The sequence below is a fragment of the Bacillus rossius genome, chromosome 3 (genome assembly GCF_032445375.1).
Source record: "Bacillus rossius redtenbacheri isolate Brsri chromosome 3, Brsri_v3, whole genome shotgun sequence".
NCBI lineage: Eukaryota > Metazoa > Arthropoda > Insecta > Phasmatodea > Bacillidae > Bacillus > Bacillus rossius.
In genome coordinates, this window is record NC_086332.1 from 14,329,563 (window position 1) to 14,344,827 (window position 15,265).

Sequence of the window (15,265 nt, forward strand, 5' to 3'; positions counted from 1 at the left end):
CTAGAAGAAAACACTGAATTCGGTACACGACGCTTTACGAGACACACTTTATTGCTGAACTATTTACAAGAATTAATTAAGATAAGAGTTGTTTGCAAGATGATTTAGAAGATGCGAGTGCTTGAGACGCACAGTCTCAAGACACGACTGATCCCTCTTAGGGAAGGATAAAACACGGAGCCCGAACGTTCGTTCAGTTCTTGGAGCGCGGCATGCAGGCTATGGAAAATTCATGCCACTCAAGGTTTAAAGAATACACTTGTTACTACAGTATTAGCAAAATAAATGTCATATACCAGTGCACCTAATACATTACTGCCTGTTCCTTAAGGACATGTGTATGTTGCTGGGTTCATTCTCTTAATCCTTCATTTATCACCATATTTTTGATGTGTAATATTAGCTCTCGGTATACGGCATTTGTTAGGAGTAATTTTGTGAACGGAACGGAGTCGCATGGAACGGAAATGTGTAACCACGGTGCTGCCACCAGTGGCGGATGGCGCGAACCAAAATTCACAAAGCCATCTTGTTTGGTGAATTTTAACCAGATGGGCAATATTTTAATAAAATTCCTTGTCGAAAATCGGGTCAGAATCCGTGGTTTGAGTATTTTTTTCAAGTCTTTATCGCTTCTATCGGAGCCGTTTCATTATACAGTTAAAATTTTCGCTATGCAAATCGAATGATTCAATAGTCACCGTAGCTGCTCCCGCAACGAATTCTAGTGGCGGGTGCAGAACCTACACGTGATTCGCGTCAAGAAATGTAGTTGAATACACAATTTGCGTATACCTATCACTCGAGATACGGAAATTTCGCGCATTCATTTAGTCGCAAGTTAGAATGCAAACCTTCACACTCTCGCACTGTGTTCATGATTGGACCGCAGTTATCTGGACACGCCCCTCCGAGACCGTGAGCCAACGACGCCCAGCTAGGAGAGAAGTAGGCGAATCGGGTAGTGCCGATTAACAAGGATAAACATGCCCTCGATAAGAAATCAAACAATGGGAAAGCGAACATGGGTTGAGCACACCTAATACCTTACATTATACTCTGAAGCCAGACGAATCTGCGAAATTTCCGGGTCTCTACCTATCACGCTCAGCATTATTTTAAATAATTTTACGTTATATTTCGCGTCAGAGTTCCGTATTATAAGTGTATTTGCAACTTGAGAAAACAAGATTTTGCTCGTTACCGAGGTTAAGGTGTTAGGACGTCTCTGGCGAGTACTGAAAGACTGGCTCACATGACCGAGAACATAGCCACGAATTGGCTCGGCGACCACTGTTGAACACAAGAGGGCGTGTTTCGGTCCCTGACCTCCTGCGGAACTCGCACGGGGCGACTGAAATGCTGCCCCTTGGAAGGGCAGCACTTTAGGATTTTTCTGACAATGGTGTTTTTGAAAGGTTGTCTGAATTGTTGCCCCTTGGATGGGCAGCCCTTCAGGATTTTTCTGACAGTGGTTAGTTTGTAAAGTGACGTGACCTGACCTGACCTAACCTAACCTAACCTAACCTAAACTAACCACTGTCAGAAAAATCCTAAAGGGCTGCCCATCCAAGGGGTAACAATTCAAACAACCTTTCAAAAACACTACTGTCAGAAAAATCCTGAAGGGCTTCCCTTCCAAGGGCCAACAATTAAGACAACCTTTCAAAAACACCACTGTCAGAAAAATCCTGATGGGCTTCCCTTCCAAGGGGCAACAATTCAGGATTATAAAATTACGAAAATAGACACATTTTAAGATACTGGAAGGGCTTTACAAACTAACCACTGTCAGAAAAATCCTGAAGGGCTGCCCATCCAAGGGGCAACAATTCAGACAACCTTTCAAAAACACCACTGTCAGAAAAATCCTGATGGGCTGCCCTTCCAAGGGGAAAGTTTTCAGGATTATTTAAACACTCAAAGAAACATGTTTTCAGAAATTGGATGGGCTGCCCTTCCAGTCGCTGTACAAACAAACCATTGCCAGAAATATCCTGAAGGGCTGTCCTTCCAAGGGGCAACAATTCAGCTCCCCCACTCGCACACTGACCTGTGACGGCGGCAAAGTACTGGGGCAGCTTGCGGGCCGCGGCCGGGTCAGGCCTCGCCGTTTCGGCGTCTCCCTGGTCCACGGCGCCGTAGCTGTCCGTCTTGCCCGCGTCCTTCGACATCGCCTCGTCGGCTGCTGTCCTATGGAGGACAAGTTCAGTACAGCAAACAAGACACTATAATTATTATGAAGACTGAAGGTGCTGACAGATGAAGAAAGTCTCAGACAGCCCGACTGACTTGTAGATTGGATTGTAACTTTACATTGCGACAATATACGATATACACCGTATAGTATATGGTGCGGTAGCTCGCTATTTAAAGTATAAATATGTGTGCGCTCGTGTGGTCTAATATAATCATATTTTAGTACATGTGTATAAATGTAACACGGAATAAGCAGAACAATATAACACACAGTAGTAAAAAATGTAAGGCCCCAAGAAAGAAAGTTTTACGCACGAGAAGATATAGAGAGAAGCAAATCTTGTAGCAATAAAGCATACACCTAGTACGCCCTTATAGGGACAACATTTAGAAAATAACTGTGGAGTCAAAGCCCTTAGGAATAATCTGTCCTGCGTCCGGAGGTCACAACACGCGGAGACGTTACGCACGAAAACTCGTTAGCACCAACTTTTCTGTCGGTTGGCTAACCAGCGGGAGATAAAACACTAAACTTAACTTAACATTCATTTATTTAAATAAGCCACAATATCTGCTTGGGATTCGAACCCAAAACCACGCGCACCAAAGTATATACATATATTTTAATGGAGATGTAAGTTTCATACGTCGATGTTATTCTACACGTGAAAAAACTCTAAAAGTAATCGGGGATATTAGGAAAGTAACAGGCCAAGGGCTACATTTAGGAACCATACCTTGGATATGCAATGAGTACCGTGGGAATTCCTAAATCAGGGATGCGGTATCGGAATTTGAACATGGATCATCCGGGAATAGCGAGTCGAGAAGACCGACTCTTCAACGGATAAGTAACTCTTCCTTCCAACAGGGCGTGTTTATATTGATTTAGATCCGGCATAGTGGTCAAAGATGGTCTAGTTGGACGCGCCCGCTAAGTCGGAGACGTAGACAAAAACTCTCTAGAAGATAAATGCACTCTAAAAGTAAACAGTGATATCCTTGATATCCTAAAAGGGCTGATACATAGCATAGAACTCACGACTGTAACGTAAACATGTAATTTAAAAAAAAACATAACAAGTAATTGCCTCTAGCCCAGTGCACATCGATCATACGAATGACACGCCTCTCTTGTCAACGAATAGGCCTACCTCGCGCGATGGGATGAATTCTCTGCCGCATTTCTCCAAGTGCAGGGAAGATTTAAGTTATTCTCTACATCATCATTCATCGAAGAAGACGCACTAATGTCACTGTGCGTATCACCTGCGGCGGTTCTGCTGATCGAATCAAACCTTCAGCTCCGTGAGAAGTTTTTCGTGGCTGGCCTGTCAACCGTTTTAAAACATTCTCCAAATCAGTACTCCAGATCACACGGAAAGTCCATAAAAAAAAGTGGCTTTTCAATTCTTAAACGTTAAAATGTACTAAAGCGTGGGTTAAATTGACTAAGTTTCTTTACCTGGGAGCACGCGAAAAGTAAACAGAATCGTTTTCTTGCGTACTTTTTTTTCCGTTTCGGAAGGTCCTCATGTCACTTTCGGGGACAAGTACAGAACAAGTATACACTTCAGGAGAATTAGAACACGTCCTATCTGATATTTCCATTGGCTCGGCTGTATTTCGGACTGATTCGAAAACTAAGTTGCCCAAATTGATAAAAGGCACGTATAAAAAAATTTTCATACAAGACATCTGATGCGGACAGTAACCCCCCATTTAGGATTAAGTACTCCATTTCAGAGTCATAACTTTGGTTTCGAAGTGTTTGCTTTGGGTTATGTTTTATTAATCCAATGCTGCAAATGTATTTATTTTTGCCAGGTATTAACAAAATATTTTCTGCTAACTACAAAAATGATCGTAAAGGTATTCACAAATTATATGTGATAGTAATTGTTATTTGTCAAAAAATAAAGAGTTCCTTTATTGTTTCAACATATAGGCTATGCATATGACTTAACTTCTATAGTTTAAAGTTTCGAAATATTTTACAGGAAAACCTAGAATCAGCAAAAAAAAAAAAAAAAAAAAAAAAAAATCCGGCATGGCGGACGGAGCCGAGCCTAAATAAACGGAACTACGTTCAATTTTCAGCCGCCAATATTTCCGGAAGCCGTAACGGGCAAAGACGTTTTAAAAGATGTATATTTTAAAAAAAATTTCACACAGTTGGCCTACGCGGTCTTAGCATAACTAACTGGCTTCTAACCCATAGGTCGTTGATTTGAGTCCCCACCTCCGGCACGAGAAGGAGACGTAAAAAGTCTCTATAATTTTTTCTTCTTCTTTGTTTTGTTCTGGATCATCACGAGCGCACTGCAGCTTGCGCCGAGTGTCGTCACCCGGCTGACGAAGATGACCTACCGAGTGTTTAGGTTTCCAAGGTTGGCAAAGCCGGCCGCGTCAATCGCCTGCGTTAAGGGGCCTCCCTAGTAGCTTCAGAAGTTAGCGGAACACTATGTTTTTTAAATAATGATGGGACTTTATTGATCGACACTACGAATCTGAAAATTTTTCACCCACGAGAAGATACTACACGAATTGTCTGTATACTTTTACATTTATGTTTTTTTCTATCAAAATATGAAATAAAAAATCACCAACTTGTCAAACTTTGGGGCCATTTTATACTGCTTAGGAGAATGACAGGAAAAAAGTACAAGTCTAGAAAAAAATGTATTTTTTTTCTGAAGAAATTCATGTATTTAAAACATATAGTCATCGCTTTGAATTCCGAGATATCTTTTCCGCAATTTCTGCAAATCCTGAAAGTTTTCCACCGTCTCGTGCTGCCGCTCGGCGAAGCCAGCTCGCAGGCCACAGCTCAGGTAGCGTGGTGGAGGAACCCGTTCCCGGAGGGGAGTCAGGCTACCTGTGTGTGCGTGCGTGCGTGAGAGGGAGACAACCCACAACCGGCACCCGTAAAAGATAATCCCGTGACCGAAAGAAATTCTCAGAATTGCTTTTAGTGTGCCTCGCCACAGTACCATGTGCTCGACTTACTCTGTGTGTATATTCGTGTATCTCTAAATCATCGCTTTTTTTTTAACTACTAATATCCTAAAGTTTACAATACTAGATCATGTATTACGAAATAAAGTATTGAAACTGATCAATCAACACGTTGAAATTTGTCGTACAAACTATTTATTGGTGACTTTACAGTCTCGCTAGCCAATTCGACAACATTTTAATTTAACTTTTAACATGAACATACACTTCAGTGTTTTCCTTCTATTTTTAATAAATATTTAAAAAACAATTATTATACTACCCAATATTTTTTTAAATTATTTTAGTTTTCCAAAATGATTTTACACATCTTACAACGCTGAAGAAAAATTTATACTGGTATTAACGAAATGGTTAACTATTTACAAAAGTTTTCATACTTAAAAATGTAGGTTTATATAAAATGTATCTTGAACTTAAAGAAAAATCATATTTTGAAAACTAAATGTTATTTTTCTATGCTTTTTGGTTAGATAGATATCTGATGGTCTTCTCTGTTTTAAAAATGTTCATGGAATGATAAATAAAAAATAAAAACAAGGGAAGATCTATATTAAATAAGCTAGTCAGAAGTATATATATGTTCCTCCTGGCGCAGGAGTCACGAGGAGTATTGAAGATGAGGTCAGTGACCGATCGCTCACATATGTAATTATGGATGGTACGTTATTAATTACAAAATTCAAAAACCATTTGGAAGTTAAAAAGTATAAATAGTGGCAATGTTTAATGAAGATGACGTAAATTTTTAGATAATCTTATTTCTACAGCTCGATTAATTAATAAGGACAGGAAATAAATTTTTTACAGAAATTATACAAAATTATTAAAATTTTACAAACCACAATTAATTTATCCAAAAACCAAAATTAAGTAAATATTGCCCATACATTACAACATCCACGAAAGAACCTTGCAAATTATTTTTTTTAGATGCATTATTTTGCATTCAAGTTCTTTTTGTTTAATACTTCACCTACTTATAATTGTTACATATTTGGCACATGGTCCGTCACGCCCAATTAAAGGGCCTGAATAAATAGAACGCGTTTCTAATCAAATTTCACGCCTGTTACTTTACCTGCAACCCGGAGCAGTGTGACATAAATTATTGTACACTCGTGACGTTGGCAATCAACTTAAATATTTATGAGTTAAAACAAAACATAACTATAACGGATAATCAAAAAAAAATGTAAAATTTTGAAAGCTTGTTATGTTTTTATATAGTACACAAAGCAGTTAAACCATTAATCATTTGTTGTTGAAAAAAAAATCCGTAATCTTTCATGCTTTTTTCCTTGATTTTTATTTCCAGATATTTTCGTTCTAGAAAAAAAATTAAGGTAGCCTCATTCCAAATTTGTTATGATAGACGTTAGTTAACTAAGAATATAAATTCGCTTTACAACCACAGCTTGTACACAAGTCGTAAAAAAACATGGGTTCTACTTACAGGCCGTATTGAACTTAGTAGGTTTATGACAAACACAACAGCAATAAACATATGGCTGAGTCTGCTTCCATGTACACTTTTTTTTAAGTTATCACTTTTAAAGCGGGTAAAGTGTACCTATCAAGTAGCTTAGCATTACCCAAAGTGAATGTCGTGCTCCAGAAAATGTTCGAACTATGTAATATTTGCATCACTGTTGCGTTACAGACCTGCAACTTTTTTCAGTGCGCGATGTCACTCTTATGTAAAAATATGTCGTGTTTAGCGCAAACGTGTTCGAATGAATCCACATCGAGCTGCCAAAGAATACCTATCGATGTTGGCAACATACATAAGTATACAAACCATCGTTTACAAGTGCATTCATACGTAAGTATATAACTGGCGGCGGGCCATGATGCAGTTGGTTCTTCGCGTACAGTCCACTGACGGGATAAGAAGCGTCAAAGATCTTATATGGCTATTCTGTAAACTTGTATGTAATTTCACTGCCTGCTTTAGACAAACAACATCCATTACTTTCAGCTTTGGCTTGAAAAGAATTACTCCGGCCAGCTTTCTTATAAGACTTATTTCAGCTCCTCGTGCGACCAGTGTGTATAATTTGTCCGCGGCCTTATGTTTGGGTGAAAGTTATTTGGAAGGGAAGTTGTGTTGGTAATGTTATTGTTCATCATGTATTACATAACAATTCGACTTAGATACGCACATGTGTTTTTAAAATATAGGTATGTTTAATAACTTGCAATACAAAGTACCTATGTGTTGAATTTCATGTATTGAATTTTTTTATTACATGATGTACGAACATAATAATTACAATACTTCATGAGAAATTTTTAACACTTTTTACAAAGCAATCTCTAATTTATTCCACACCTCATGGTTAACCTTACTATTTTATTTCATGTTTCAGTTGATTTAAACTGTTTGGAATCATAATATGACGGACAATGAAGAATATTAGTTTCAGTAAATTTTATGTGAGGATTTACTTATTACATTAAATATACCTCAATTTTTACCTCAAAGGAAAAATTTGCATATCATTAAATGATAAATATTTGTTTCCCTTTAATATAGTTTATGAACATAACTTATTGTGATAATACCTATTAGTTAAATTGTGTTTTTGCAATGCTCTCCTATTGCAGTAAAATTCTTGGGCAAATTGAATAGCATATAGTCGATCTTTAACATAAGCTTTTAGAATACATAAACGTAATAAATTATGTTCTCGTGATTTTAACAATTAAATATTTCTTCGCATGAAAAAATTAATTAACTAAAAAAATATTTCAGTAAATTTATACTCAAGGACTAAAAATGTTTATTTTAGTTTTAAAAAATATTGTATGTATGTATACTTTTCTGAAAAAAGTATATTCAAGAAAACAAATTTTCTTCTTTTTTATTTTGATCTTGAACTTACTTGACAAGCAATATTGAACTTCAACTTTATACTTTCGGTATAGCACTTTTCGATTTATTCTTCTTGAAACGGGAATTAAAAGTAATGAATAAATAGTATTTTCCTCTATAATTATTGCAGCCGTATACTGAAAAGTTTAACTTTCCTTTATTTGCATGACGCGGAACTCCTAACTAGACAAAACGTTTGTTATTTATTTTGAACGTTTTATTTATGTTTCCTTTCGAACTTAAATGAAACTCTTAACATTTAATTTCATCAAAAGTTATACAATATAAGTATCAAGTTAAAATATTTTTAAGTGAAGTTGTGGCTATTTTGTTGTTGAAAATGACACTCTGAAGTTTGAATAAAAGTGAGAAATGATAAAAATATATTTGTAGTTAAAAACAGTTAATTCATTTCAAATTCAATCTTTTGTACATGCATATTGCCAAATAAATTCCACAATATATTAAATTCTATGCATTTGAATCTATTCGTATATTCTGCAGCATTAATTCCTATAAGCAAATACTTATTACGTACAATGTACTTTTAGTCCTGTCGTATAGTTATACAAAATTTTTTATCAAAATTATTGTTTCGTCTATGCGGTTATGGTTGAAAAAGAAAAAAAAGTAATTTATATTATTTTTAAATTCGGTTGTTAGTAAGAACACGTATTTAGTGTAATATGACATACATTATTCTGTTTATTAAAACATTACTATCGATAACTCTATTTTAGATTTATCTGTCTATGTTATAAGGATTTCAACTTGATTCTTTTTCTTCGGCTTATGACAGCAGCAAATTTTGTTTTATCGCATATGTAATGTTTTTATGTTTTGCATATTATAATTAATGAGTTAGTATTTGTTAGCGGGTGAGGCTTTTTCACAAATGGACGCGTTCTTGGCGGCTAGCAGGTAGGACGCGTGTATTACGCAGGCTGGATAGGGAAGTACGACTGCGGGCGAGCTCCATGATAGAAGCAACGGGAGAAGTAGCACTCGGCTATTTGTATAGGTTGGGATAGCTGTGCGAATGGTAGAACAGACCACGGGTCTATGGTGAGGAAAAAGGTCCCAAGCTCGACATCCCGACGATGAGACCGTTTACGAACTGTCGATGGATCATCAGGAAAGTCAACAACTTGTTCAGAAACTTGAGTCCCTCTTTCAAAATTCAGTTTAATACCTGGAGATGACTATATTCGATGTTCTACCAAGCGAAGCAAACTCTTAATTCATTACTAGTTGATGTTTAATATTGTGACGCAAAATAAAATTGTGAATTAGCTTACTTTGCTCATGCCAGGTTTTACAAGTTTGGTCAAAGTTAATTAAATGAATAAAAATTGTGTCCCTTTGCTGCTGGCTACCCGCAAGAAATTATCATGGTGAATAATAGATAATAATTTAAATCGACATGGAATATTATATGATTTTTATGGGATTGTGTTTTGGTAATGGTGTGTGTATTTTTAAGAAACTGTCTTGTGTATTTTATTACATTCACTTCACGTAACGAATTGTCTGAACGTAATGTTATTGTTTGTTTAAATATTTCGTTTTATTGAACAATAATACATAGTTTGCCGCTTAGAGCGACTACAGAAATGACAATACAATTAGTTTACAGTGTTCCAAACATTTTAGTTTCCTCTACTGTACATGGGGCGAATATGTCTTATGTTATGTTTACTGAAACCATATAATTATACATGCTAAGTGAGATGTTGCGATTGAGTAGAAGCGAAAATATGTCTTAAAACCCTGGTAATGCTATGAATTCCATTCATTAGTTTACTCGGTGATCCGCAGGGTCTGTTGTTATGACTGAATACATGTGCACTTCTTCTATGTAGCGTGGCTTCATTGAGATGAAAGCATAGCTCACGTTGATGAAATACTTATTAATTAAAAAATAAAAATGTTATTTTATGCTTCAATTTCTGTTAGTGTCGTACACAGATTTAAAATGTAATGCAGAGTTCCTTAGTTTTATGTATATTGAAATTTGCTCATGTGTAGAGTAGTTATTAAAAGCATAAAAAACATATATGACGAATTGTTGTGTATTATTTCCATTAGGCGTAACCATGAAAATAGATAAGATTTTATCATTATGTGAAACCTACATTTGAAATGTTGGCGTTTAAATATTTATAAAAGCGTGTGAACACTTAAAGCGCTATTTATCTATTTAGGAAGTAGGTAGTTTCTTTGATTTTAGAAGGGTTTTTTTAACAAACAACTAAATTAATTCAAAAATTTGAACTACTGCAAGCAAAAAATACTTTATTCAATTTTTATTTTAAAATTAGCCTTATATTCTACCTTGCTTACACTTTATTATCGAAAAGGATTTTTTTTTTGACAGAGATGAATACCGTAAATTAATACACAAAACAAACATGTTTTTGTATGATACAATAACAGCTAGCGACAGTGACGAAACCAAAATTATTTTGATAGTTTGTATAGAAAATCCCCAACAGTAGTGGTGATATATTTAGGGATTTCGTTGTAGATGGGTACTATTTCACAATAAAAAGGAGTTATCGTCAATTATCAAAGCAGCCATATTTCGTATATTCTTTGACAGCCTAAATACAGCACCAAATTACGTACTTGGCTAAAAATTAATTCCAGCTGCATGTGTACATTCCGGGAGGAGGGGAAAATCTCAGGGTGGCCCGAAACTCCCTGAAATAAAAAAAAGCCCATCGGAGGGGGCCCGCTTGGATTTGCAAAATCTTCACGTTATCGCGCGGGCCTCATGGGAATCCTACAGATTTTCGCCCGTGATTCCAGCTATACATTTCACTGACACCTTGAGCACAACAGTCAGTGCACACTGAGTTCTTACATACCACCCGCACTTGTCTTCGATAAAATCTGAACTCAGGTGGATTCAGCATGACTGACTAAGCCTGCAGTCTGAATCCACCTGTAGGCCGCTGTTGCAACAGCTAAGAAATTTACACTGCTCGTAAACAGTCTGTATGTAACTCGAAACGGGATTCCAGTTCATTCGTGTATATTTATTCATCATATTATGCAACGTTAAAGTCATTAAAAAATATTAAAAAAAATAAAATGCTAAACATGTAATAAGTGCCAGAAAATAATAATATGCTGTAATATTTAGTGTACCTAAATACGACGTGAACCCTAGAATACAAAGTTGACGATGTGTCGTTGGTGGGATCACTTGTTTGTTCCTGACGTTTTTTCTCTACAGAATTTTAAAGTGAGTTTGACATGCACTTTTTCTTCAGGAAGTAAGTTAAAAATTTGTTTGTCGTTATTGCGATTTCAAAAGTTGATTTGTGTCTAAGAGTAAAAATATTTAATATTATTTTCATCATTTTATTCCCAGTTTTATTACTCAATCTATTAGTAGGACGTGATTTCTCGTCGCGGTGCGGAAGACTTTTATGAATGAAAGCATAATGTTCGTGCAAAACCATTCATCACACAAATGTCAGTTCTAAAGTATAATGTTGTAAATTTATTTTTAATTATAATAATTTTTACAATTTTTTTTCTGAAAACACAAGCTAACGCATCAATTTTTGGTGACAATTTTTTGTAATGTATGTAAATCTATTAATTATGTAGAACATAATTAAAAAATAAAAATAAATGTTTTAAACAGAATTGACGATTGTTTGTATTTAATGGATATGGACTGGATCGCAACACTAATTTAATGTTTCAAGTTAATAAACACTGTCAGGAAGCAAGCAAGGCAATATGAGAACATTATCTTTTGGTTGAATGTAGCGAAAGGGAAAAACAGTCACCTTTCTTGCCACGATCTTGTTCGCAGATAACGCAGGTATAAGTAGTAAATGGACTCCACACAATGACAACCCTCCCATTATTCCGCCCCCCTCGCTGAAACGCCCTCTCCCCCCTCCACCGCGGCGCAGGGACAGGCTCAGGTATATCGCCCCGCCCAACCACTGGCCGTAGCACGTGGCCAGTGGCCCACCGCGCTAAACATTTTTACTAGGGAGGCCCCTTAACTGTCAGCCTCAACGCTTGCGCGAACACAGCGGCGCTCTGTCTGGTTTACACGCTTCGCTTCCGACCTCGCACGTTATAATCTCAAGTAGTATTTCCTTTTACTCTGCACAGATAATTTTTTTCTGTACTTTTACAAAAGATTCTTTTGGAATCCAGTTGCCAATAAATAGTTCGTAATACTACAAGAAAGATATTGTAAATTTGTTCAACACATGGCTTTGGTTATTTTTGCGTGTATGAAATACGATTTTCGAGATAATACTCAGTATTTCTTACGGAAATTGGCGAATAATTTTATTTTTCAATTGATGTTTCATTCAAGTGTATTTTTTGAACACTGAAATAGATGATCGAATTGTTAAAAAATTAATACATTATTTTGTTGAATCATGGAGACACTGGGACAACACTAAGCATAAATGCTCTGGTAAGAAACCGAACCCAGTACTACTGTGAACACTATTTTGTAGTGATAGAGTGGTTTTAATATAAATGTACAAATATCTGTAATTTTACATAAATATTTCTGTTCCATTTGCAACAAAAGAGCGCGTGTAACTCAGTACACGTGATAGGACTGAAACTTCTTTGGCAATTCACACCGCCTATTCTCTGTACTTGTCGCGTCAGAAACGATTCAAAACAGTGTTTCCCGAAAACGTTGCATTGAAATTCGGCCTTAAATTTTTACTCTCATCGCGCCCAAAAACGTTTTACTTCAATAATACTCATAAAACACTGTTTAATAATTCTGATTTACACCACAAGTAATCAAAAGATACGTACTTGAAAGAACATAATTTTCTTGCGAGGAGCCTGCTCAAGGCATCGGAGACCTACAAGTTCTCTGCACCGTCCGCAACCAATTAGCGTCAGAAATAGTTACACACGAAAACGTTGCATTAAAATACCAAAGAAGTTTCACTTCAAAATGTTCAAAGTGATTCACTCGGTGCTTTCTCTCATGTGCGGATTGTTTAAGACAGAAACAAGCATTAAAAAAATATATTTTGCTGAATTTGTTTACGTTAATGTCGTGACGGCCCGCGGGAACTGCTAACAGTTCAGAAAGGGCGCGGGTCACGGGACTTCGAACCCGCACGCACACGCACTGCTGTTATCGCTGAGGGGGCAGAATATTTGTGGGCGAGGAAGGAATTTGAGGAGGGGGCAAATCGGGGATGTAAATAATTAATAAATATGAGTAATTTTAAAATTGGGCCAACTAAGGTTTTTATTTGTTTAACGTAAATAGAATGATTCGTTAGTTGACGTAGCTGCTCCGGCAGCGAATTCTAGCGGCGGGTGCGGAAACTACATTTTATTCGCGTCCAGAAATCTAGTTGAAACACAATTTGAGTATATTAATAATGATCGGCATTTAAAAAAAAGAGCCTATACGTTACATTTCGTGTCCGAGTTTTGAATTATACGTGCATTTGCAACATGAAAACACATGGCTTTGTTCGTTACAGAGGCTAAATGTTACACATCCCTGGCAAGTACCAAAAACTAGCTCACATTTTTTTGGAGGGGGGTGGGGGAAAATTCATACGCACCAAACATGACAGCCGTAAATGTTTACGGGTTTTTTTAATCGGCATAATTGAGAGAAAAAAAACCGGTTTAATTAACATTTTAAACATTATGTGGAAAATATCCGCGCGTAAACACATTTCAAATATTTCATAAATAAATTCACAGAACACATCTATAAAAAAAATACAAGTATTACGAATGCAATAATCTAAACATCTTTCGAAAACAACATTCTAACGCTTATTTCATAACCGTCGCGCCTGCAACGCCAAATTATTTTCTCTAATCGATAAATCCTTCACGTCAGCAAAAAAAATTTTTCGCGCTGGCGTCGCAAATATGTCGAACGCGATTGGTTAGAAAATATTTTATTCGCGTCGCGTCCATCGCATCGCGCTGTCGTGATCCCAGCATAAGGCTTTCTTCATAAATGCATGCTATTGGCGCGCTGTTTTGGTCACCTGACGCTTGCCTAGCCGCGAGGCAAAGTGGAGGGGGGGGGGAAGGGGTGTTCCTCTGACGTCAGAGACGCCTCGCGCATCAATACTGCAACCTTTTAGCCAAATGCTTGATATGGGCTTGCCGTAGCCACAGGCAGCTTGCGTAGGACATTGTTTTCTTTCGTCTCTCGGCCTGCGCATAACACCCGATGAAAACGTAGTTCAATCATATCGTGTTATTTCTAACCGTTTCGTCGACACCCACGACTTCATTTCAGCAGGCGGTAAGGAAATAGTTTAATTTGCGGGAAATGATTGTAAAATTAATGTGATAGAACAAGGAAAGGTTTTTTTTTTAATAGGACCGTACTTTTAAACAAGCCGCCAACGATGCAAAGCCAGCAGTATGCACTACGCTCACAAAATAGTTTATAAGGCTATCTACTGGAATACGGTGGGTAGGTCGTTACTTTGATTTTAATATTCCCGGGTGTAACCGTAATCTCAAATCGATATTTCCCCACAAATTTTTACAGCAAAAGGAGGGACGATAGCATTTGAAATTTAAATCAAGTAACTGCAATTTGTTTTTTTGTAAATGTAACAGAAATATTCACGTAAAATTACATATATTTAGACATTTGTACATTTACATAACTGCGCATATTAAAGAGCATAATTAAACAAAATAAAGTTCAATTATTAAATATACAATTATATTTTCCATGGTTTGAAAAATAATCTTGAATGAAACATCAATAAAAATATAAAACTATGCGCCAATTTTCGTAAGGAATACTCAGTATTATCTCGGAAAACGATTTTCATATATGCAAAAATAATCACAGCCCTGTGATGTACAAAGTTACAATATCTTCCTTGTAATATTGCAAACCATTTCTTGGCAACTGGTTTCCAAAGGAATCTGTTTTGTAAAATTACATATTTTTTTTCCTATGTAGATACGTGGGCTAAAGAAGGCATTAAAAATCTTTATCCGCAGGACGACACCAATGACGCTAGCGGTTATCGAAGTCTTCCGAGGAAAATGTATAATAATATGGACTATGACTAACAGCGAACAAGACGGTGGGGAACTAGCACAGGTGACAATAAAGTCAATACTAAGGCAATGCATTTTCGGAATCACACGCATACA

General features: G+C 36.6%; 1 protein-coding gene across 2 annotated transcripts in view; it reads right to left on the bottom strand.

The window, feature by feature from the left end:
* LOC134530251 (facilitated trehalose transporter Tret1-like) overlaps nt 1-15,265 on the bottom strand; it is a 34,634-nt gene that overhangs the window by 3,148 nt on the left and 16,221 nt on the right. The window contains exon 2 of one of the 2 annotated variants that reach the window (XM_063364940.1): nt 2,054-2,193. In XM_063364940.1, the coding sequence (XP_063221010.1) occupies nt 2,054-2,174 (121 nt within the window). In that variant the 5' untranslated portion in view covers nt 2,175-2,193. The remainder of the gene's footprint in view (nt 1-2,053; nt 2,194-15,265) is intronic. The other variant, XM_063364942.1, reaches the window with a different exon arrangement.